The sequence below is a fragment of the Pipistrellus kuhlii genome, unplaced genomic scaffold, assembly GCF_014108245.1.
Source record: "Pipistrellus kuhlii isolate mPipKuh1 unplaced genomic scaffold, mPipKuh1.p scaffold_m20_p_62, whole genome shotgun sequence".
NCBI classification, from domain to species: Eukaryota; Metazoa; Chordata; class Mammalia; order Chiroptera; family Vespertilionidae; genus Pipistrellus; species Pipistrellus kuhlii.
In genome coordinates this window covers 220,001-243,983 of record NW_023425565.1, presented here as the reverse complement: position 1 = coordinate 243,983, position 23,983 = coordinate 220,001, and the positions used below count along the sequence as shown (strand labels likewise).

At 62.9% G+C, this 23,983-nt stretch overlaps 1 protein-coding gene across 8 annotated transcripts in view; it reads left to right on the top strand.

Moving 5' to 3' along the window:
• Positions 1–23,983, top strand: part of PHF2 (PHD finger protein 2) — a 103,714-nt gene that overhangs the window by 58,705 nt on the left and 21,026 nt on the right. For 5 of the 8 annotated variants that reach the window (XR_006740409.1, XM_036420146.1, XM_045575054.1 and 2 more), the window contains 13 exons: positions 106–247; positions 2,813–2,999; positions 4,135–4,297; positions 5,232–5,319; positions 5,748–5,854; positions 7,130–7,221; positions 15,416–15,505; positions 16,159–16,524; positions 17,549–17,665; positions 18,199–18,317; positions 20,178–20,356; positions 20,475–20,545; positions 21,220–21,443. Coding sequence is in view for 7 of the 8 variants with exons in the window: in XM_036420146.1 (XP_036276039.1) it covers positions 106–247; positions 2,813–2,999; positions 4,135–4,297; positions 5,232–5,319; positions 5,748–5,854; positions 7,130–7,221; positions 15,416–15,505; positions 16,159–16,524; positions 17,549–17,665; positions 18,199–18,317; positions 20,178–20,356; positions 20,475–20,545; positions 21,220–21,443 (1,945 nt within the window). In the remaining variant the exon portion in view is untranslated. The remainder of the gene's footprint in view (positions 1–105; positions 248–2,812; positions 3,000–4,134; positions 4,298–5,231; positions 5,320–5,747; positions 5,855–7,129; positions 7,222–15,415; positions 15,506–16,158; positions 16,525–17,548; positions 17,666–18,198; positions 18,318–20,177; positions 20,357–20,474; positions 20,546–21,219; positions 21,444–23,983) is intronic. The other 3 variants (XM_045575055.1, XM_036420147.2, XM_045575057.1) reach the window with 2 other exon arrangements.

The window sequence follows — 23,983 nt, the reverse complement described above, 5'->3', positions numbered from 1 at the left end:
GCCTCAGCGTGCAGCCCTCCCCTCAGTGGCCTTGTCATGGCCCGACCTCAGGGGTGCCAGGCCATTTACCCCTGAGCTACCCACTCTCCTGCACCGCCTCCCCAGGCCCAGAGCGGAGTGTGGACGTGACAGATGTCACCAAGCAGAAGGACTGCAAGATGAAACTGAAGGAGTTTGTGGACTATTACTACAGCACCAGCCGTAGGCGGGTCCTCAGCCTCACCAGCCTGGAGTTCTCCGACACCAGGTGAGCCGGTGGGCGGGGCCTGGGCGGGGCACGGGGCAGGCTCAGGGAGTGTAGAGTTCCACACACAGCATGCTTTTGTGTTTCTCTTCTGAAGTATGAAAGGTATGCATTGTGAACAATTTAAAATAGAAAATAAAGAATGAGATGCCAGCTCCTCCTCTGATCCGCCCACCCTGCTCCCCAGAGGGAACCACTGGAAACAGTACTTCCCTCCAGAACATGTGTGCCCAGGCACAACACAATCCTAGCACACGTGCGCCATGCATACTGAGACACTGACACACTTATGCAGTCACTCTCGCACCCACACCCAGGTGTATATTATCCTACCTGCCCCTATGCCACACTGACATATGCACACATGCTTATTACACACTTGCTCACACATTTAATTAGCACTTTTAGCACAATGGGATCATGCCTTAGCAGCTGCTCTGCTCCTGCCTGCCCAAACCGGCCCCCCTTTCCCCCCCGGGTTGGGGCCCTGTCCTGCCTGCTGCTATTCTCAGGGACGAGGTCCCTACACAAGGTGTCATGGCTGTCTGGGCCCACCTCGTTCCCGGACCCTGTTTGCAGAGGTTGGTCGGCTTCTGGCTCCGCCCTGTGTTTGCATGACCCTGTTCTCTCAGCGCCACCTGCCTGGCTGTGCCCACACGCTGTGCAGCCCCTGCCCCCTTTGCCCCGGACCCACTGCTCTCCCCCTGGCCCTTGGGAAAGTCCCAGTGCACGCTCTCCCACAAGGTGTGAGCTGATGGTGGTTTGATTTAAGCACAGTTTTATTTTTGCATCATGCCCACCTTGCTAATTATAGAAAGCCCACAAAAGAACAAAATAGCTCAGGAAGGAAAAAATAAGAGTTATCAAAAGCCACATTGAGAAACAAAACACAGAACTACCAGGAGCCATAATAAAATAATGTAATTGGACGGTGGGTTTAATTTGAGCTTCCTGACAGCAAAGGCAAAAAGGGAAATACAATGGGTTACGGTATCTGGAGGAAATGGTCTCTTATCTGTGTGTGTGTGTGTGTGTGTGTGTGTACTAGAAGGATGCTCTCCAAGACTGAGTTCTGAGGAGTGGGTTGCTTTGCTATCAGAGCTCACACTCATGTTGCCATCAACTTGATTGGCCTCTCTGGCCGGAGAGATCCTCACAGAGTGGCACTGGGAGGACTTGGGGGAAGGAGCTAGGCCTGGGTTTCCCCTTGGGCCTCTCATGGCCACTGCTTTGTTGGCAGAAACATGTACGGGGCTTCTGGTCCTGTCCAAGGGCAGTCGGGGAGAGTGGGGGACACGTACACGTCAAACCAGGTTGTCCCTGGTCTTGGCGCCAGACCTGCTGAGTGCCCTGGGACCAAGTTCCACACCATTCAAGAGGGAGGAGGCATGGCCTCTGTTTCATCAGGGCAATCTGTCCTCAGTGATGTCTTCTGGGGCTGAAATTGGGGGGGGAGGGGAGGTGCAAACCATGGGCTGTCTGAGGCTGCATTCACAGCATCCTGTGTCGCCTTCCCTCCGCGCCATGGGTTTCTGAGGGCTTTGAAGACCCACTGGCATCGGCGGCAGGTTTGGTACCTGAGGAGCCGACAGCAAGAGAAGCAGGACATTTGGGGCAGGTGGGGAGGAGGCAGTGGCCCCGCTGTTGTGTGTGGTGTAAGGAGGGTTCTGGGCGCCCAGGCTGGTGGCGCAGGGCCCCGCCCTTGGGGCTGTGCTGCGCCTGGTCTGTGGGCGGACCGGGAGGGGGGCAGGGGCAGAGATGGGCGAGGAGGGCTCTCATGGGACATGGGGAGGGATTCTAGTTTGGAAGAAGCCAGAGATTCAGTTTAAAGAGGAGGGCCAGTGACTGAGGCCACTGAGCTCAGGGCGGCCTGGCCTCTGGCCTGGGATAGTCTTGTACGGCCGCACGGCCTTCCATGCAGAGATGTGCGGACTGCATCCTGCCGAGGCAGCTGAGGTGTCACTGCACAGGGGCCGCGGAGCCGGGCATTCCTAATGCATCGCTGGGCATCTTCCCCAAAGCAGGGACGTTTAACTGATACCAAAGCGGCCTTCACCGGTCTGCACGTTCCCTGGAAGTGAGCTGGCCGGTCTGATAGTGGCCGATGTGCAGAGGGATCGGGTGCCCGGTGTCAGCACCAGAGGTCGGTGGCTGTTCCCCGGGCGAGGCCAGGAGGCGCCTGGGCTGGGCCTGAGGGAGGACACCTTCCTCTCAGCCCCTCACGCAGCACAGGGTGGACCGACCCAGGAGACCGCCCTTCCTGGTCTCCAGGACGAAACTGTCTTCGGGTGGATGGTCCTCCGGCCTTCGGCACACCATCTGTGGGCCGGAGACTAGCGTTAGACTGACATGTGCACACACGCCTGTTATACACCCACGGGCTGGGCTCCTCCTGCCTTCTGTGAGCCTCCGTCTGCGCGTCTGTAAGATGGGAACGAGGCCGTGCAGCCGGAAGAGAGAAGTGTGTGTGGGACGTGTCTCAGCGCCCCTTTCCCTCCCCGTCCAGGGCATAACACACGTGGTGACACCTCCCACCACCGCTGACCCCTCTTCCTGTCCTGCCCCCAGAATGTCCAGCTTCGTGGAGCCGCCTGAGATTGTGAAGAAACTGTCCTGGGTAGAGAACTACTGGCCCGATGACGCGCTGCTGGCCAAGCCCAAGGTGACTAAGTACTGCCTGATCTGTGTGAAGGACAGCTACACCGACTTCCACATCGACTCCGGGGGCGCCTCTGCCTGGTACCATGTGCTCAAGGTGAGCCTCGGGGGCCTGCCTGCCCGTGACCTGTCTGCGGTCTTCTCGAGCACGAATCCCGGGAAGGACAGGGGGCAGGATGTTTCTGCTGCTGGAGGTGTGGGGGCAGGGGCACCTCAAGCCCAAAGCAGCAGGCCTGCGTCGCCTTCCTCTAAAGACTGGGACTCGTGAGGCAGTGAGGCCCAGGGAGTGGTGGCGGAGTGGTCAGTGGCCACTCCCACCCGGGGAAGGGAGAGCAGTGCTGGGAGGAGGGGACAAGGGCGCTTGCTCTACTGCCCCCCTCCCCCCCGAAACGCACCTAAATCCCACTGTCAGGCCACATCTGATGGTGCATACTAGCACCAACGTAACACTCCCTCCCCCCACGCCCAGGGCAGTGCATTGTTCCCAGTCCATGGCCTCTGCATTTAGATAGCAAGTTCTGCAAGACCAGTTGCTCCTCACTGTGAGAGAAGTGAGACACAAGACACTGCCCAGAGAACAGTGTGTGTGTTATAGAATTCCCAAACCCTAAAGTTGGGCTTTAGGCGCGTTTGAGTGACGGGGGGTGGGGGCCCCTGGCTGGGGCAGATAGAGAAGCTAGGGGAAAAGGAAGATGTGGACATAAGCAACAAAGGAGACCCTGAGCTTTGGGTTCAGCTCCTCCGCCCGAGTCCCTGCAGACTGAGCGGGTCCCTTCCTGTGTCCCTCAGTCTGTCTGTCCCGAGAGGGAGGGGCTCTGTGTCTCCTGGGGGGGCTGGCCAGGCCTTGCAGCGCCCGGGCCACCTCCCGTCCCCAGCTGAGCCACAGCCTCTCTAAGTAGAGCTTCCCTGGAATCAGGAAACCAGGGGGTCACAGCTCTGGGCCCCTTGGCACACATGGTGCCCCTCTTGCTGCAGTTATGGTGTGTGGGTGGAGAGGGTGCCCAACATGTTGGGGACTCCCGTGCCTAGAACTTTCCAAACACACCGACTTCTGAACTTAAAGCACGTGGCTCCAGCGTTTGCCGAATGGGGGCTGGGTAGGCCGGGCCAGGCCCCAGCACCAGGTGCCCGGTGTCTCCAGCACATGGAGGGCTCTGCCCGGCCCCAGCGCCCCGGGGGTGCGGCAGGCTCTGTGATCACGTGGCGAGCTGTCACTGGCCTCTCGTTGGCAGGGGGAGAAGATCTTCTATCTCATCAAGCCGGCTTCCGCCAACATCTCCCTGTATGAGCGCTGGCAGTCGGCCTCGAACCACAGCGAGATGTTCTTTGCCGACCAGGTAGACAAATGCTACAAGTGCACTCTCAAGCAGGGCCAGACGCTCTTCATCCCCTCCGGTGAGTGCGCCGTCCGGAGCCGCATTCCCACCTCTGGGTCTGCCCTGGGAGCGCACGGCGGGGTGTCTGCTGCCTGGTCCGGGCAGGCCCGCTGTGCAGTCCCCTCCGGGGTCACCTCAGGCCTAGCAGCCCCCGGCCTGGCTATGCTCACAGAAGCCGGCCAGGGCCCTAGAGCTGGGCCATGCCGTTTGAGGTGTTTGCTGATCTTGACATTTCAAACCTAGCAAGAGTAAGCAGGCTGTGAGCAAATAAGTGCCCGTTATAGGTGTCATATTGCTTCCCTCGTAAATATTTCCCCATCTCTGAAAGGCTTCCTTTGGAAAGTGGCTCGATGACAGTGCTGTCATTGCACCTTAAAAAGGAATGGCTAACAAGTCCTTAAGTGTCACCAAATAGCTGGCCGCTGCTCACATTTTCTGATGAGACCTCATGTTTCCGTTGACTCATCCGCCCCTGTGCCTTTCTTGGTCTCGGTCCCCCCCTCCACCACACACACACACACACACACACACACCTGGTTCCCCACAACCAGATATTCCTCCCAGTCTGGCCCAGGCTACATCTCTGAGGATGGTGCAGGGAGAAGCCCAGCTCTCCACGGAGAGGTGGCAGCCTGCGGGGTCTCCCGCCCCGCGAGCAGGGGTCGGGAATGATGGGTAGCCTGACCCTGGGTGGTCTGAGCACGTCCCCTCCGCTCCCAGGCCTGAGTTTCCCCATCGGCACTGCTCAGGGCTGGATGGAGCAGACTGGGCCGGCTCGGACACAGTCTCCTTCCTGGAGGGCCCACCCACTCAGTACACGAGGCCAGGCCAGAGCGCCTTCCGTGGGTGTCAGGCGGGCAGGGGCAGAGCCCGTGCCGGCCAGACAGGCCCGGCAGCCACCGAGAGCCTGGCGTGAGAACGCCGTGAGGGCTAGCCGCATCTGTCTCCCCCAGGCTGGATTTATGCCACACTCACGCCCGTGGACTGCCTGGCCTTCGCGGGACATTTCCTCCACAGCCTGAGTGTGGAGATGCAGATGAGGTAGGGCCATACCTGCCTCGGGGCTCCCCCAGGCAGGGTCCCCACCAGCAGTGCGATGCCACCTCCCCTGAGTGGCTGGGCCTCCATGATCGTGGGAGGAAGGAACAGATGGGCCCTTGAGGTGCCTCGTGTTCTGGACAGCCTCCGTGGCCCACGGCGGGTCTGGAGCGAATTGAAAGGCCGAGCTGCCTTCTCCTCGGGCACTGACCCAGAGGTCCAGAAGCCCGGCCCACGGGCGCTGGGCCCTGGGCACTCACCCCAAAGTGATCCCCTGGTTCACCTCACCACCCAGGGCCAGCAGGGAGGCCTGGCCAGGCATGGCCTCCGTGTGGCCTTGCCTGGCCATGGGTGTGGCATGGGCCCCGCGTTGTGTAGTGTCGCCTGCTCGGGGCTCAGTGCATTGAATAGTTCTTTGCTGTGGCTTCCAGAGCATACGAAGTGGAAAGAAGGTTGAAACTGGGCAGCCTGACTCAGTTTCCCAACTTTGAAACTGCCTGCTGGTACATGGGAAAGCACCTGCTGGAGGCTTTCAAAGGTACGTCCTGGCGCCTCGGCCGGCAGCCCGGGCCACTGTGTGAGTGTGGAGCTCAGGGACACCCGGAGGGCGGCCAGACCCGGGGGCGGACGGAGCACTGCCTGCGGGCAGCCACCCACGCTCCTCAGCTCCCGGCGCGGCCTCCCTGTCTGTGCCTGGGGCTGGGCTGGACCCTGGCCGGCAGGGCCGGCGGGCAGTTCAGAGAGTGCCGCCACGTGTCCCACCCGGGTGCCTGCGTGGTGCCGTGGCCTCATGTGGATTCGGACAGGGCTCAGTCCGGACATCCGGAGGCCTGGGGTCTGACTGGTCCTGGGCCACCAGCTGAGGGACTCCGGAAGCACCCCCGCCTCCGTCCCAGGCCCTCGCAGGCCAGGCCGGGGTGCCGGGCCCCGATCCCCAGCCCGCAGACGTCCCGCAGCCCCGTGGGGCTGGAGGAGGCGGCCCTGCTGAGCAGAGTGGAGCCACCTTTGGGACCCTCTGGTTCGGCTGTAGTTTTTCAGGAGAGAAAGCCGCAAATGGGTCTTAATCTGGGCTGGCCAGGTTTGATTGGGATTTGTCCACTGAGCCCCAGATTCAGAGCGCTGAGCTATATCCTGGCGGAGGGCACACCCTGCCCTGGGGCGTGGGGGCGGTGGGTGGGGAGTGTGGGTGGAGCCGCAGCGGGCACTGACTGACAGCCCGGGAGGGCTCTGCCAGCGGCGCCGGGCTGGGTCGCCAGCCTCGTGTCCTCTGGGAAGGGTCAGAGCCTGGCTCTTCGGGGCCCAGAGGACCGAGGGAGCTGCTCCTGCCGGGCGGACAGTCACGGGTGGCGTCCGCGCTCTGGCAGCCGCTCTGCCCCTCCCCTGCGGGGCTGGCCCCGGCCCCAAGGGCATCTTTGTGATGGGCCCCTTGGGAACTGGCACCCCTCCCTGCTGCCCCTCAGCCGTGCAGGGGCGCTTCGAGGGTGGGAGTCAGAAAGTACCTACAGATGCTTGGTGCGCACAGCTCTGACCGCTGGTGAGGTGGGCCGGGGACCAGGCCGGGGGAGCCCGGCCAGCGGTGGGAGAGGCCTGAGTGGGGACCGTGAGCGGCCGTTCTGCCCGGAGGGTGTCCTGGGTGCATGTCCCCCAGGTTCTAAGAGGAACCGTTGGCAGTTGGGCAGGAGGCAGTGGGCGGAGGCCTCTGGAGGGTCCAGCCCTGAGCCTCCGGCCCCCCCGCCCTGGCTGTGAGGTCGCTGTGGGCAGCCCGTGAGGGCGGGCAGCGCCCCCCTGAGCTCACCTCTCCCTCTCTCCCCAGGTTCTCACAAATCCGGGAAGCAGCTGCCCCCTCATTTAGTCCAGGGAGCTAAAATTCTCAATGGTGCTTTCAGATCATGGACTAAAAAGCAGGTAGGACCTGTGCCCCGAGTGGCCCGGGGTGGGGAGGGCGGCAGGCGGGAAGCCATCCCAGGACTCACCTGCCTTTCCGGGGAGCTGAAGGGGAGGAGGTGCCAGCAGCCCGAGTCAGACGGCTGGCTGGGGGTGTGGGAGCAGGAGCGCGCCCTTCCTCCTGGAGCCTGGTCTGAGGTGGGCGGTGGGGCGGTGGAGGGGGGGCCTAGAGGTGGGAGGGGGCAAGGCCGGTGGTAGAGACAGCACTGAGTGGACCCAGGGAGAGAGGCCAGGGAGCGGGAGTCGCTGAGCAGCCACGACTGGCTGGCCAGTGTGACACTGTAGGAGGGAGAGCGGGGACTCCCTCAGCCCTTCCCGGCCCAGGCTGAGCTCAGTCCAGCTTTCCTCTCCCTCTTGTGACTGCCCAGGGCCACCTGCAGCAGCACTGGGCAATGTCCCCCACTGTGCATGTCCTCCATTGTGCCATGTCCCCCACTGTGCAATGTCCCCCACTGTCCCGTGGCCCCCACTGTCCTATGGCTCCACATCACCGCAGTGTCACTATCCTGTACCCCCTCGTCCCCCGCAGTGTCACTGTCCTGTACCCCTCGTCCCCGCAGTGTCACTGTCCTGTACCCCTCGTCCCCCACAGTGTCACTGTCCTGTACCCCCACATCCCCGCAGTGTCACTGTCCTGTACCCCCCTCGTCCCCCGCAGTGTCACTGTCCTGTACCCCCTCGTCCCCCGCAGTGTCACTGTCCTGTGCCCCCTCGTCCCCCGCAGTGTCACTGTCCTGTACCCCCTCGTCCCCCGCAGTGTCACTGTCCTGTACCCCTCGTCCCCCACAGAGTCACTGTCCTGTACCCCCTCGTCCCCCGCAGTGTCACTGTCCTGTACCCCCTCGTCCCCTGCAGTGTCACTGTCCTGTACCACACATCCCCGCAGTGTCACTGTCCTGTACCCCCTCGTCCCCCGCAGTGTCACTGTCCTGTACCCCACATCCCCGCAGTGTCACTGTCCTGTACCCCCTCGTCCCCCGCAGTGTCACGTCCCCCGCAGTGTCACTGTCCTGTACCCCCTCGTCCCCCGCAGTGTCACTGTCCTGTACCCCACATCCCTCGCAGTGTCACCGTCCTGTACCCCCACATCCCCGCAGTGTCACTGTCCTGTACCCCACATCCCCCGCAGTGTCAAGTCCCCCGCAGTGTCACTGTCCTGTACCCCCTCGTCCCCCGCAGTGTCACTGTCCTGTACCCCACATCCCTCGCAGTGTCACCGTCCTGTACCCCCACATCCCCGCAGTGTCACTGTCCTGTACCCCTCGTCCCTCGCAGTGTCACCGTCCTGTACCCCCACATCCCCGCAGTGTCACTGTCCTGTACCCCTCGTCCCCCGCAGTGTCACTGGCCTGTACCCCTCGTCCCCCGCAGTGTCACTGTCCTGTACCCCCTCGTCCCCCGCAGTGTCACTGTCCTGTACCCCCTCGTCCCCCGCAGTGTCACTGTCCTGTACCCCCTCGTCCCCCGCAGTGTCACTGTCCTGCACCCCCTCGTCCCCCGCAGTGTCACTGTCCTGCACCCCCTCGTCCCCCGCAGTGTCACTGTCCTGCACCCCCTCGTCCCCCGCAGTGTCACTGTCCTGTACCCCTCGTCCCCCGCAGTGTCACTGTCCTGTACCCCTCGTCCCCCGCAGTGTCACTGTCCTGTACCCCCTCGTCCCCCGCAGTGTCACTGTCCTGCACCCCCTCGTCCCCCGCAGTGTCACTGTCCTGTACCCCCTCGTCCCCCGCAGTGTCACTGTCCTGTACCCCTCATCCCCCGCAGTGTCACTGTCCTATACCCCCTCGTCCCCGCAGTGTCACTGTCCTGTACCCCCTCGTCCCCCGCAGTGTCACTGTCCTGTACCCCCTCGTCCCCCGCAGTGTCACTGTCCTGTACCCCTCGTCCCCCGCAGTGTCACTGTCCTGTACCCCTCGTCCCCCGCAGTGTCACTGTCCTGTACCCCCTCGTCCCCCGCAGTGTCACTGTCCTGTACCCCTCGTCCCCCACAGTGTCACTGTCCTGTACCCCTCATCCCCCGCAGTGTCACTGTCCTGTACCCCCTCGTCCCCCGCAGTGTCACTGTCCTGTACCCCCTCGTCCCCCGCAGTGTCACTGTCCTGTACCCCTCGTCCCCCGCAGTGTCACTGTCCTGTGCACCCTCGTCCCCCGCAGTGTCACTGTCCTGTACCCCACATCCCCACAGTGTCACTGTCCTATACCCCCTCGTCCCCCGCAGTGTCACTGTCCTGTACCCCTCGTCCCCCGCAGTGTCACTGTTCTGTACCCCTCGTCCCCCGCAGTGTCATGTCCCCCACCCCCTCGTCCCCCGCAGTGTCACTGTCCTGTACCCCCACATCCCCCGCAGTGTCACTGTCCTGTACCCCTCGTCCCCCGCAGTGTCACTGTCCTGTACCCCACATCCCTGCAGTGTCACTGTCCTGTACCCCTCGTCCCCGCAGTGTCACTGTCCTGTACCCCTCGTCCCCCGCAGTGTCACTGTCCTGTACCCCCTCGTCCCCCGCAGTGTCACTGTCCTGTACCCCCTCGTCCCCCGCAGTGTCACTGTCCTGTACCCCTCGTCCCCCGCAGTGTCATGTCCCCCACCCCCTCGTCCCCCGCAGTGTCACTGTCCTGTACCCCCACATCCACCGCAGTGTCACTGTCCTGTACCCCTCGTCCCCCGCAGTGTCACTGTCCTGTACCCCACATCCCTGCAGTGTCACTGTCCTGTACCCCTCGTCCCCGCAGTGTCACTGTCCTGTACCCCTCGTCCCCCGCAGTGTCACTGTCCTGTACCCCCTCGTCCCCCGCAGTGTCACTGTCCTGTACCCCCTCGTCCCCCGCAGTGTCACTGTCCTGTACCCCACATCCCCACAGTGTCACTGTCCTATACCCCCTCGTCCCCCGCAGTGTCACTGTCCTGTACCCCCTCGTCCCCCGCAGTGTCACTGTCCTGTGCCCCCTCGTCCCCCGCAGTGTCACTGTCCTGTACCCCCTCGTCCCCCACAGTGTCACTGTCCTATACCCCCTCGTCCCCCGCAGTGTCACTGTCCTGTACCCCCTCGTCCCCCGCAGTGTCACTGTCCTGTACCCCCACATCCCCCGCAGTGTCACTGTCCTGTACCCCTCGTCCCCCGCAGTGTCACTGTCCTGTACCCCCTCGTCCCCCGCAGTGTCACTGTCCTGTGCCCCCTCGTCCCCCACAGTGTCACTGTCCTATACCCCCTCGTCCCCCGCAGTGTCACTGTCCTGTACCCCCTCGTCCCCCGCAGTGTCACTGTCCTGTACCCCTCATCCCCCGCAGTGTCACTGTCCTGTACCCCTCGTCCCCCGCAGTGTCACTGTCCTGAACCCCTCGTCCCCCGCAGTGTCACTGTCCTGTACCCCCACATCCCCCGCAGTGTCACCGTCCTGTACCCCTCGTCCCCGCAGTGTCACTGTCCTGTACCCCCTCGTCCCCCGCAGTGTCACTGTCCTGTACCCCTCGTCCCCCGCAGTGTCACTGTCCTGTACCCCCTCGTCCCCCGCAGTGTCACTGTCCTGTACCCCTCGTCCCCCGCAGTGTCACTGTCCTGTACCCCCTCGTCCCCCGCAGTGTCACTGTCCTGTGCCCCCTCGTCCCCCGCAGTGTCACTGTCCTGTACCCCACATCCCCACAGTGTCACTGTCCTATACCCCCTCGTCCCCCGCAGTGTCACTGTCCTGTACCCCTCGTCCCCCGCAGTGTCACTGTCCTGTACCCCTCGTCCCCCGCAGTGTCACTGTCCTGTACCCCTCGTCCCCCGCAGTGTCACTGTCCTGTACCCCCTCGTCCCCCGCAGTGTCACTGTCCTGTACCCCCTCGTCCCCCGCAGTGTCACTGTCCTGTACCCCCTCGTCCCCCGCAGTGTCACTGTCCTGTACCCCTCGTCCCCCGCAGTGTCATGTCCCCCACCCCCTCGTCCCCCGCAGTGTCACTGTCCTGTACCCCCACATCCCCCGCAGTGTCACTGTCCTGTACCCCTCGTCCCCCGCAGTGTCACTGTCCTGTACCCCACATCCCTGCAGTGTCACTGTCCTGTACCCCTCGTCCCCGCAGTGTCACTGTCCTGTACCCCTCGTCCCCCGCAGTGTCACTGTCCTGTACCCCTCGTCCCCCGCAGTGTCACTGTCCTGTACCCCCTCGTCCCCCGCAGTGTCACTGTCCTGTACCCCACATCCCCACAGTGTCACTGTCCTGTGCCCCCTCGTCCCCCGCAGTGTCACTGTCCTGTACCCCCTCGTCCCCCGCAGTGTCACTGTCCTGTGCCCCCTCGTCCCCCGCAGTGTGACTGTCCTGTACCCCCTCGTCCCCCACAGTGTCACTGTCCTATACCCCCTCGTCCCCCGCAGTGTCACTGTCCTGTACCCCCTCGTCCCCCGCAGTGTCACTGTCCTGTACCCCCACATCCCCCGCAGTGTCACTGTCCTGTACCCCTCGTCCCCCGCAGTGTCACTGTCCTGTACCCCCTCGTCCCCCGCAGTGTCACTGTCCTGTGCCCCCTCGACCCCCACAGTGTCACTGTCCTATACCCCCTCGTCCCCCGCAGTGTCACTGTCCTGTACCCCCCTCGTCCCCCGCAGTGTCACTGTCCTGTACCCCCACATCCCCCGCAGTGTCACTGTCCTGTACCCCTCGTCCCCCGCAGTGTCACTGTCCTGTACCCCTCGTCCCCCGCAGTGTCACTGTCCTGTACCCCCACATCCCCCGCAGTGTCACTGTCCTGTACCCCTCGTCCCCCGCAGTGTCACTGTCCTGTACCCCCTCGTCCCCCGCAGTGTCACTGTCCTGTACCCCTTGTCCCCCGCAGTGTCACTGTCCTGTACCCCCTCGTCCCCCGCAGTGTCACTGTCCTGTACCCCTCGTCCCCCGCAGTGTCACTGTCCTGTACCCCCTCGTCCCCCGCAGTGTCACTGTCCTGTGCCCCCTCGTCCCCCGCAGTGTCACTGTCCTGTACCCCCTCGTCCCCCGCAGTGTCACTGTCCTGTACCCCCACATCCCCCGCAGTGTCACTGTCCTGTACCCCTCGTCCCCCGCAGTGTCACTGTCCTGTACCCCTCGTCCCCCGCAGTGTCACTGTCCTGTACCCCCTCGTCCCCCACAGTGTCACTGTCCTGTACCCCTCGTCCCCCGCAGTGTCACTGTCCTGTACCCCCTCGTCCCCCGCTGTGTCACTGTCCTGTACCCCTCGTCCCCCGCAGTGTCACTGTCCTGTACCCCCTCGTCCCCCGCAGTGTCACTGTCCTGTACCCCCACATCCCCCGCAGTGTCACTGTCCTGTACCCCTCGTCCCCGCAGTGTCACCGTCCTGTACCCCCTCGTCCCCCGCAGTGTCACTGTCCTGTACCCCTCGTCCCCCGCAGTGTCACTGTCCTGTACCCCTCGTCCCCCGCAGTGTCACTGTCCTGTACCCCCTCGTCCCCCGCAGTGTCACTGTCCTGTACCCCCTCTCCCCCGCAGTGTCACTGTCCTGTACCCCTCGTCCCCCGCAGTGTCACTGTCCTGTACCCCCTCGTCCCCCGCAGTGTCACTGTCCTGTACCCCTCGTCCCCCGCAGTGTCACTGTCCTGTACCCCTCGTCCCCCGCAGTGTCATTGTCCTGCACCCCCTCGTCCCCCGCAGTGTCACTGTCCTGTGCCCCCTCGTCCCCCGCAGTGTCACTGTCCTGTACCCCCTCGTCCCCCGCAGTGTCACTGTCCTGTACCCCTCGTCCCCCGCAGTGTCACTGTCCTGTACCCCTCGTCCCCCGCAGTGTCACTGTCCTGTGCCCCTCGTCCCCCGCAGTGTCACTGTCCTGTACCCCTCGTCCCCCGCAGTGTCACTGTCCTGTACCCCTCGTCCCCCGCAGTGTCATGTCCCCCACCCCCACATCCCCGCAGTGTCACTGTCCTGTACCCCCTCGTCCCCCGCAGTGTCACTGTCCTGTACCCCCTCGTCCCCCGCAGTGTCACTGTCCTGTACCCCCTCGTCCCCCGCAGTGTCATGTCCCCCACCCCCTCGTCCCCCGCAGTGTCACGTCCCCCGCAGTGTCACTGTCCTGTACCCCCTCGTCCCCCACAGTGTCACTCTCCTGTGCCCCCTCGTCCCCCGCAGTGTCACTGTCCTGTACCCCTCATCCCCCGCAGTGTCACTGTCCTGTACCCCACATCCCCCGCAGTGTCACTGTCCTGTACCCCCTCGTCCCCCGCAGTGTCACTGTCCTGTACCCCTCATCCCCCGCAGTGTCACTGTCCCCCGCAGTGTCACTGTCCTGTACCCCTCGTCCCCCGCAGTGTCACTGTCCTGTACCCCTTGTCCCCCGCAGTGTCACTGTCCTGTACCCCCTCGTCCCCCGCAGTGTCACTGTTCTGTACCCCCTCGTCCCCCGCAGTGTCACTGTCCTGTACCCCCTCGTCCCCCGCAGTGTCATGTCCCCCACCCCCTTGTCCCCCGCAGTGTCACTGTCCTGTACCCCTCGTCCCCCGCAGTGTCACTGTCCTGTACCCCCACATCCCCGCAGTGTCACTGTCCTGTACCCCTCATCCCCCGCAGTGTCACTGTCCTGTACCCCTCGTCCCCCGCAGTGTCACTGTCCTGTACCCCCTCATCCCCCGCAGTGTCACTGTCCTGTACCCCTCGTCCCCCGCAGTGTCACTGTCCTGTACCCCCACATCCCCGCAGTGTCACTGTCCTGTACCCCCTCGTCCCCCGCAGTGTCATTGTCCTGTACCCCCTCGTCCCCCGCAGTGTCATGTCCCCCACCCCCTCGTCCCCCGCAGTGTCACTGTCCTGTACCCCTCGTCCCCCGGAGTGTCACTGTCCTGTACCCCCACATCCCCGCAGTGTCACTGTCCTGTACCCCTCGTCCCCCGCAGTGTCACTGTCCTGTACCCCTCGTCCCCCGCAGTGTCACTGTCCTGTACCCCCACATCCCCGCAGTGTCACTGTCCTGTACCCCTCGTCCCCCGCAGTGTCACTGTCCTGTACCCCCTCGTCCCCCGCAGTGTCACTGTCCTGTACCCCCTCGTCCCCCGCAGTGTCACTGTCCTGTACCCCACATCCCCGCAGTGTCACTGTCCTATACCCCCTCGTCCCCCGCAGTGTCACTGTCCTGTACCCCCTCGTCCCCCGCAGTGTCACTGTCCTGTGCCCCCTCGTCCCCCGCAGTGTCACTGTCCTGTACCCCCTCGTCCCCCGCAGTGTCACTGTCCTGTACCCCTCGTCCCCCGCAGTGTCACTGTCCTGTACCCCTCGTCCCCCGCAGTTTCACTGTCCTGTACCCCCTCGTCCCCCGCAGTGTCACTGTCCTGTACCCCTCATCCCCCGCAGTGTCACGTCCCCCGCAGTGTCACTGTCCTGTACCCCTCGTCCCCCGCAGTGTCACTGTCCTGTACCCCTCGTCCCCCGCAGTGTCACTGTCCTGTACCCCTCGTCCCCCGCAGTGTCACTGTCCTGTGCCCCCACATTGAATGCTAACACTTCACTAGCTCCAGTGCAGCAGCCCCAGGGAAGCAGCCCCAGGCTTCCCTTGGAATCTTGTCCGGCTGTCGGGACAGAGCGAGGGCCCGGCAGCCTGGGTGCCTGTGGCAGTGTCCGTCTCCCAGAGCGGAGCCAGCACGGTCTGAGCAGGCGCTCAGGATGGCCGGGGCCAGGAGGGGAACACCTGGGTGCTTCTAACTTCTCTCACGGGTGGGCCTGGGAGGGGGTGGCCAGTGCCCTCCCAGCGCTGTCCTGTGGCCTCATCGCCTCTGGCCTCGAGGCTGGGATGAGCAGTGCAGGGCTGCCCCGCCCCACCGCGGCAGGGCCTTGCGCTCAGGAAGAGGAGCCCACAGTCACTCCAGAGGTGGTGGTGGCTCTGGGCCCCTCGTCCTCTCGGGACTCAGGTCCTCCATCTCTGAGGGGTCATGGCAGGGTTCTTGTTGGGCCAGTGTCTGGCTTCGCGGGTTAATTTCTCTGGGACCCATGCAGGCAGCCCCTGCCCCATGCCTGTCTGGGTAGTGGTGGGTCCTGGCCCAGGAGGCAGGCTGGCCAGGCCTGGTGGGACCGAGGGTTAGGCGGGAATCAGAGGCTGGGCATGCTTGGGCCCCTGTGGGTGGAGGTGGCGGGGAGGAGGGCGTGCATAGAGGGTGGGCATCTCGTCCGGACTCAGCGGCTGACTGTGCCTGCCGCCCTCAGGCTTTGGCAGAGCATGAAGATGAGCTCCCCGAGCACTTCAAACCCTCGCAGCTCATCAAGGACCTGGCCAAAGAGATCCGGCTCAGCGAGGTAGGCTGCCTGGCAGGGTGGCCATGTGGTCGCTGGTGGGAGGGGGGCTCGGACGCCTAGGCCCCTGCTGCATCTCCTGGTGGGAGTTTAGGGAGTGAGGGGTGGGATGGGGCCCCTTTGCAGTCCCCATGGGGGGGGATGATTCCAGCCCTCCAGGGGTACCCACCAAGGAGATAGAGGAATCAGGTAGCTGATGGTATAGATCAGTTGTCAACAAACTGCAGCTTGCAAGCCACATGACTAATGAGTTTGCCAGCCACTGGGATAAGGGCTTAATGACAAGCCTGTAATTATTGGAATCAAGAGTCTAGGTCATTGGTTGCGAGCCACAGTTTGCCGTATAGATGAATGTGGCCATGGCACATGGATGGTGTGGACATGTTGCACAGATGGTATAGATAGAGGCAAGCATGTCACACGATGGTGTAGATGGTTATGTGTGTGTATCACACAGATGATGGTGTGGATGAATGTAGGCACATCACACGATGGTGCAGATGGACGTGCTGTGTCACGTGGATGGTATAGACGATGTGTGTGTATCACACAGTGGTGTGAATGCATGCTCCTTCTCTCCCGTGAGTGTCTCCCATGGCCTGGGCCATGATCCCCTTCTGACAGGAGATGGTTGGGTACCTCTCTCCTTTCCTCAGAATGCCTCCAAGGCTGCCAGACCAGAAGTGACTTCTGCGATCTCGAATGAGGTCTACTTTGGGGATCGAGAGAAGGAGCAACCTCCCTCGCCCATTGAGGCCAGCCCTCCTCGGTCCTTCCTGGAGAAGGTGTCCAAAAAAAAGACTCACAAAACCATGAAGATACCCAAGCCATCCAAAGTCCCCAAGCCCCCCAAGCCTCCCAAGCCTCCGAAGCCCCCCAAATCACTGAAGCTCAAGGACGGGGGCAAGAAGAAAGGGAAGAAGTGTAGGGGGTCATCCTCGCCCACAATCCCCAACCTGGACCTGCTGGAGGCCCACACCAAGGAGGCGCTGACCAAGATGGAGCCGCCTAAGAAGGGCAAGGTGAGCGGCTGCCCTCCCCGCTGTGGTCAGTCAGCCCGCAGACACCTCTGGGTCAGGCCTGTGGGAGGGGGCTGCAGCTGCCCGTTCCGATGCCTGGGACCCAGGGCAGATGGGCTCTGCCCAAGCTTAGCGTGGTGGGCTGCTGGGGAGAGACCGTCGTGACGAAGGTGGCAGTGTCTGTGCTGGGACAGGGTGGTCATGTGGGGAATGAGCTGGCTGTCTTCCCAGGACCCAGACACTGGGTGAGATTTGAAGGTAAGTGAGGCACCAAGTGGAGGGTAGAGGGGAGTAGGAGGGGAGGGAGGAGGAAAAGAAGAGTAGGTGGATGGATAGTTGCCAATCTCTTTGGCAATGGGGGCCCGAGCCCCTGTGGGCAGAGTGAGAGTCAGGCCTGGCCCTGAGGGCCCACCAGTGTAATCAGAAGGTCTTCAGTATGGGCTTCAGGGGCCATGAGTGTCTGAGACCAGTAGGTCTCACTGGGTGATTTCTGCTGGCGAAAGGCTTTTAACCTTCCAGGAGGTCTGCGAACACCAGGACCAGCCTTGCAGGCCTGCACTGGGACATCTGGTTTCCCTTCCTTAAGGCAAACAGAGTAGATAAATGAGTGAATGAACAGATGGATGGAAGGAAGGAGGGAGGGAGAAGGAAAAGAAGAGTAGGTGGATAGATAGCTGGTTGGATGGATGGGTGGGTGGGTAGGTGGATAGATAGGTGCATGGTGAATGGAAGGTGGATGGATTGGTGAGTGGATGGGTGAGTGGATGGTAGATGGACGGATGGATGGATGGATGAGTGGATAGGTGGCAGATGGGTGGGTGGATGGATGGACAGATGGATGGACGGATGGATGGATGGATGAGTGGATAGGTGGCCAATGGGTGGGTAGATGGATGGATGGATGGATGAGCTGCTGCATATGGGCCAGGAGGAGGGAGGGACTCTGTGATTCTTGTTTTGTCCTGTAGCCTAAAGTAGCTCCCTGCCCTCCCATGTCCACCACTGGTTCATGGCTGCTGTTTTCTAGGCCGCAAAGAGTGTCCTGAGTGTGCCCAACAAGGAGGTAATCACACAGAATGACATGGAAAGGCTGGAAATCCGAGAGCAGACTAAGAGCAAGTCAGAGGCCAAGTGGAAGTACAAGGTGAGATGTATGCCTGTGGGTGTGCCTGTGTATGCACCTGTGTGTTTGCATGTGTGTGCTCATGGGTTTCTGTGTGCAAGCATGTGGGTGTGCGTGCGTGCGTGCACATGTGTGTTTGCATGCACATGTGGTGAGTGAGTCTACGTTCAGGGACGCATTATGAGACAGGTCGTGTGTGGGCATTTGTGGGCGTGTGTTATGAGCAGAGGTACCCACCTATTCTTGTAGGGCATGTACAGCTGTGTGTCCACCCATCCCCAGTGGGCCGTGCTGTGGAGGTCTGGGAATGTGTGTGACCTGGAGGGGCCGCCTCCCATGGGGTTGTTATGGGAGCATTCCGGCCCAAGAGGCTGCGCGTGTGGCCCTGTGAGTTGACTGATGGCGTTGCCCTCCTTCACTCAGCCCTGGGTTGAGCTCACGCCCCCAAGACAGGCCCTACCGGTCCACGGGTCCCTGAATGGTGTGTTCAGAGGGAGGCGGCCGGTTGGGCATCCCGTGTGGGACTTAACAATGGTTCCGTGTTTGCTTTTCAGAACAGCAAACCCGACTCCCTGCTGAAGATGGAGGAAGAGCAGAAGTTGGAGAAGCCTCCTACATCAGGGAACAAGGACACCAAATTCTCATTTTCCTTCTCCAACAAGAAGCTTCTGGGGTACGTGATGCTCCTGGCAGGAGGGGTCACAGTCACAGACACCCGCAAGGTCCCTCACATCACACACCCTGCACACCCCTCCACACATATCAAATACACACACACACACACACCCTGCACAATACACCCTGCACACCCCTCCACACACATCACACATGCATGCACACCCTATTCACCCCTCCATGCACAACACACCCTGCACACCCCTTCACACACATCATATACACACACTCACACCTTGCACGCCTCTCCACACACATCACACACAAACACACATACCCTGCACACCCCTCCACACACATCACATACATCATACACATCATGCATGTGCACAACACACCCTCACCCCCTACACACACACACACACACACACTCTGCACACCCTTCCATGCACAATGCACACGCCTTCACACACATCACACACAACACGCACAGGCACTCACCCCTGCACACCCCTCCATACACACGCTTACCTGAAGGACTCCTCAGGAGAAGCCCTTCCTGAGCTGGCTGACATCACTGGGAATGCCCTGTGCGGGCCCCACTGGGCAGACCCTCTCTGCTTCCTGAGCCACAGCCTGTGTGGATGGGGAGGGTCGGTGTGTGTGGCAGGGAGGGGAGAGCGTGGTTGGGTAGACATTAGCTGGTGGCTTTTCTGGGACAGAGGACGTGGTGGAGCTCAGGACCCTGTCCTCAGAGGCCAGAGGCCAGTGTGCGGGGGGCGGGGGAGACATTGTGAACCCCGTACTCTCAAACCCACCTAAAATTGTGACTGACAGGGACGGGGGTCCTTGTGTGCCCAGGGAGTGGAGAGGGCTTCCAAGAGGAGGTGGAGCTGAGCGAAGACTTTGGGGTGCCAGCCTGGGCATGGGTGTGTGGTTTCCAGACTGTGGAGCAGGTCCGTGCCTGCTGACAGCCTGCAGCCCAGCCCAGGGCCCGGTGGACGGGACGGGCTTCATGCCCCTGAGACGTCTCACCGATGGTGGGGAGATGGAAGAAGAGGTGGGAGATGGAAGAGGGAAAAGCGGGGAATAGATGCCCCTGAGACGTCTCACCAACAGTGGCCCCACAGGCTGCTTGCTGAGTCACGTGCAGGCTGGGTGCCCCGAAGGCGGGAAGCAGCTACATCGCCGCAGAGCGGGGCCCCTTTGCTGGGGGGGCGGGGGGGCCTGTTTCCTCTCCTGCGGAATGGGGGGAGAGAGCCGCTCCGGGGGCGGAGAAGTGGGGCGGGGCCGGGGCGGCAGGCCCGTTATTCCCAGGAGCTTATGGCCATGCTCTGAGGCTGCTGGACGCGCGGGTGGGATTGGCCTGGTCCGGGGCCCTGTTGCCCTGACTTCATGGCTCCGAGCTCCTCCTGGAGAGCTTTTAACGCCTTCACTCTAGGACACAGCGTGCTGTAGAGAGTCTAGAAGTGCGGGAGAGGAAGGTGGACACACATCACCCTGTGTGTGTGCGGAGTGACCTGGCTCATGCCCCCAGCCCCCGGCTCACGGCGGTCAGCCTCTGTGACTACAGTTGGGCATTGGAGCTGCGCCCTTGGGAATGTCACACGCTCTGCCCCAGCCTCTGTCTCCCGAGGCCTGAGCCACACACCCCCTGCACAGAGCATGCGGGGCAGGCGGGAGGAAGGCCGTGCTGGTCCGGTGGCCAGGGAGGGGCAGTGCAGGGCACACCCTGAGACAGGGAGGGCCAGGCCGTGCCTCGTGAGCTGCGCACTGTCTCCCTGGCCCGCGGCACCTGGGAGGGAGCTGTGGGATTGGGCAGTGTTCGGCGTGACCGCTGACCCTCTGCGCCATGGCAGAGCGGTGGGGCACCGGCTGGGCCAGGTGGACCTCACTGACCAGTCCACTTCCGTCCCAGCTCCAAGGGCCTCAGGCCGCAGCCGAGCCCGGGGGTGTTTGGGGCCTTGCAGAACGTCAAGGAGGACAAGCCCCAGCCGGTGCGGGATGAGTATGAGTACGTGTCGGATGACGGGGAGCTCAAGATCGATGAGTTTCCCATCAGGAGGAAGAAAAACGCCCCGAAGAGAGACCTGTCCTGTGAGTTGGGGGACACGTGGAGGGGCAGGCCCAGCCCCGTAGGGCCATCCTGGAGAGGGTGGGTGTCCGGCGTGGCTGGCCAGAGCGATCCGCCAACTCCCGTCTGCTTTGGTCGCAGTCTTACTGGACAGGAAGGAGCCTCTGCCCACGCCCGTTACGAAGCCAAAGCTGGACTCGGCGCCCTACAAGGTGAGCTGCTTCAGAGCCCCAAGGCCGCGCCTTCTGCCCGGGGCGTCTTCTTGGCGTGTGTGTGGGGAGGCTGGCTAGGCTCCAGCGGAGGGGACGTGAGCCCAAGGCCTTGCACAGCAGGGGGAAGCAGGAGCGGAGTGTGGAGGTTCTGCAGGTCTGAGGGGGGGTGGGCCTCCGGGGCGCCCAGCCAGGTGCCATGGAGATGACGCCTCTCTGGACCCTGAGGATGGGTGCTGAGCAGGGCTGGGCCTGCCGGGGGACTAGGTTGGATGACCGGTAAGGCCTCATCCAGCCACGAGGTGGTGGCTCTCTGCGGTGAGCCTGGCAGTTCCCGTGGGGCCTCACATGCTGCCTGGGCAGCCCCGGAGTTTCCCCTGGGGCCTCCTGTCACCCGGAGCGCGGGTGCGGGCGCCCCCTGCCTGCTCCTCACCGACGGCGCTGGCTCCTGGCGCCTGGTGCCTGTGCTCCCCACGGGGCTCCGGCACAAGGTCTTGGGGACCAGGGTTCCTCTGGGGCACAGTGCTGGGCAGGATGGTGCCAGGCGCTCTGCAGGCAGGCTCCACAGTCCCGATGGGAAACCCCAGGAACCCCCGGGCCGTCCGTCCGGCCGGCCCCACATGCTCATCCCAGGTTGGGATCTTTTTAATTTTTAAAAACTTGTTTTTCTTGTCAAGGGGAACGGTAGTCCTGTCCCTCCCCCCGGCTCTGTTCTGACCGGCTCCCCATCCCCACAGCCGAGCGACGACTCCTCGGACGAGGGCTCCCTGCGCATCGACACGGACACCAAGCCCACCCGCAACGCCAAAGTGAAGAAGGACGGCGGGGGCTCGGCCGCGGGCATCCTGGACCTGCTGCAGGCCAGCGAGGAGGTGGGCGCGCTCGACTACACCCCCAACAGGTAGGCCCGGCCGCGGGGGCGGGGGCGTGAGGCGGGGCCGTGTGGGCCGTGGCAGTTTGCGCGCAGGGGCCTCACGTCGCAGGAGCCCACGCCCCAGGGACCGGGTAGGCAGAGCTGGACCCCTGCCTGGCAGAGGGGGCGCCGGGCAGTCAGGGAGGTGCATGTCTGCGGGGTCTTGATGGAGGGCCCTCCCGCCATAGTTCCAGGTGCCCGGGAGGGAGGCTGGGAAGTGCTGGCGGGTGGGGACTGGGGCAGGAGGAGTCGAGGGGCAGTTGAGGGGTGCCGTACCTGGGGGCCCCTCTGGGGAAGCAGTGCCCGGGCAGGCACCTGCCAGGAGTCAGGGCTGGAGTCAGGGCTGCTCCAGGCTGGGACGCACAGCCATCTCTGGCTTGTCACTTTGTGAATGCCATAAAAATAACGTAAGAAAGCTTGCAACGGTGCGCACCCTGTGTCTGAGTCCAGGGCATTGATGAGCCTTCCTGAGCCCTCTCTGCGGAGGCCTCACCCTGAGGCCGGGACACGGGGGCTCAGAGCACAGGGAAGTGAGGGCTGGGCTGGCACCAGCGGCAGCCTGTCCTGGAGGCCAGAGGTGCGGCCTGTTAGCTGGGCGGGGCCCTCGCACGGGGTGTGGGTGCTGTCCTTCCTGGAGGCCCCGAGGTTCCGGGCTGATGGGCAGGTGGTCCAGGGTGTGTGCCCACCACCTCAGGCCAGGTGGCCCTTCCCGCCCAGGCCTGACCAGTCCGATTCTGATTCAGGAGAAATGGATTAATCTGGGCTTTGCATTCGGTCAAGGGCTGGGGCTTGTTTCTCTCTCAGTCCCAGTTAAATTTTCTTTTTAAGCATTTTGGCCAATTCCCCCCACACTCCCATGGATTTCTCCAAGTACCACAGAGCTGAGGCCTGTGGCCCCGGCAGCCTCCCGCGCAGGGGCCTTAGCCACCACAGGAGATCTCCGCTTCTTGTCCTCAGACAGCAGCAGACGCCCGCAGCAGAGATGGGGAACAGGCTTCAGCCGCCGGCTCCCGGCCTCACTGCTGGGAGGCAGCAGAGGGCGGACCAGAACCTCCGTCTGCCTGGTGACAGACCCAAGCACCAGGCAGGTTCATCCTGTGCGGTGGTGTCATCCGGGCCAGAGGGACGGGGCCGAGGAAGCCGGGCCCATGTGGCCTGCCTGATGCCCTCTGTGTCCCCACATCTGCCCTCCGCACCCCCTGCCCCTCCGAGTCCACGTTCCCGGAACGTGTGAGTGTGTGGAGGCCGCACGCCAGGCCCATCTTAGCTAGAGGACTCTCCGGAGGTGACGGGCTCAGCTGAAAAGGGCTCTTGCTAACCAAATGGCCATATTTTCATTCCTAAGTCACTGTTTTTGTGTGCAGGGTCATGCCCGCCTTCGGGAGCGGGTGCAGGCTCCCTGTCAGCTCTGAGGGGTTCCTGTGGGTGTGAAGCCCAAGCCCCCCAGGACCTTTGCCAGGAGAAGTCCGGCTGTGAGCCCCATGACCCCTCGGGGTGCCTTTTTCTGAGTAGAACTGTGTCTGGCCAGCACCTCAGGATCTGGGGGGCACTCGGACCTGGAGAGGAGCCCTAGACACCTGGGCTCCTGCAAGGTCCAAGGGAGAGCCCGGGTTGAGGAAGACGGGCTTGGAGCAGGGAACACAGGTGCCTCAGCGTGGGCGCCCGGCTCCAGGAGGGCCCGGGTCTGCGGTGTGCTGCCCACACTGCACACGTGCCTGCGCCCCCCCACACACACATACCCTCCCCCCCACCCCCCAGCCTGCCACAGCAGGCCCTCCAGTCTCCATTTGGAGCGTAGGTCAGTTTTGATGGTCCATTTGCTCTGTTTTAAGTACTCGCTGTTTGGAAAAAATCAGCTGAAGAAAATGGAGGAAACTATGTTAATTTCTGGTGGATGGTTTGCTTAGTGTTTACCTCAGGGGGAAGGAGAGGTTTGGGCAGGATAATTGGGGGATTAAGGTGGTACTTTCCATGCGCGCTGCTTAGCCTTCCTTCTTGATCTGCGCCTGCCGTGCACAGATGCAGCCCCGGGCAGCGGCCCTCGTGGTTGCAGCTGAGCTGGCCTCGGGGTTCAGCTGGTACGAGTGGGAAGCTGGCTTCCAGGGAGCCTTCAAGGTGGAGGTCCTGGCCCCACTTTCCCATTCTTTTGGAAGCTGGTGTCTGTATGTTCCGCGGCTGGGTAAGGGACGCAGACCTCTAGGGCCGGCCGTGTCACGCTCCCTCCACCGGGCCTGGTGCAGAGGCCCGTCCGCTCCTGTGCTCCGAGCATCCGTCAGAGCAGTGGCTGCCAAGTGCGGCGTGCCCAGGGGGTCTGGTCATGCTTCCCGGGCAGAGCAGGGCCTGGTGCCGGGGCCAGCCTGGCACCGGGCAGACGGGGCCAGCTGGGGGTCTAAGAGCCAGGGTGGTCTGACACTGCTTGATGTTTCCTATTGTTTGTGGCTTAGGAACGTGATCCTGTTCGGTTCCGGTGAGACCCGGACACTTGGGCCGGTGCATCCAGGGTGGGGAGGGGCTGTGTGCAGGGGCTG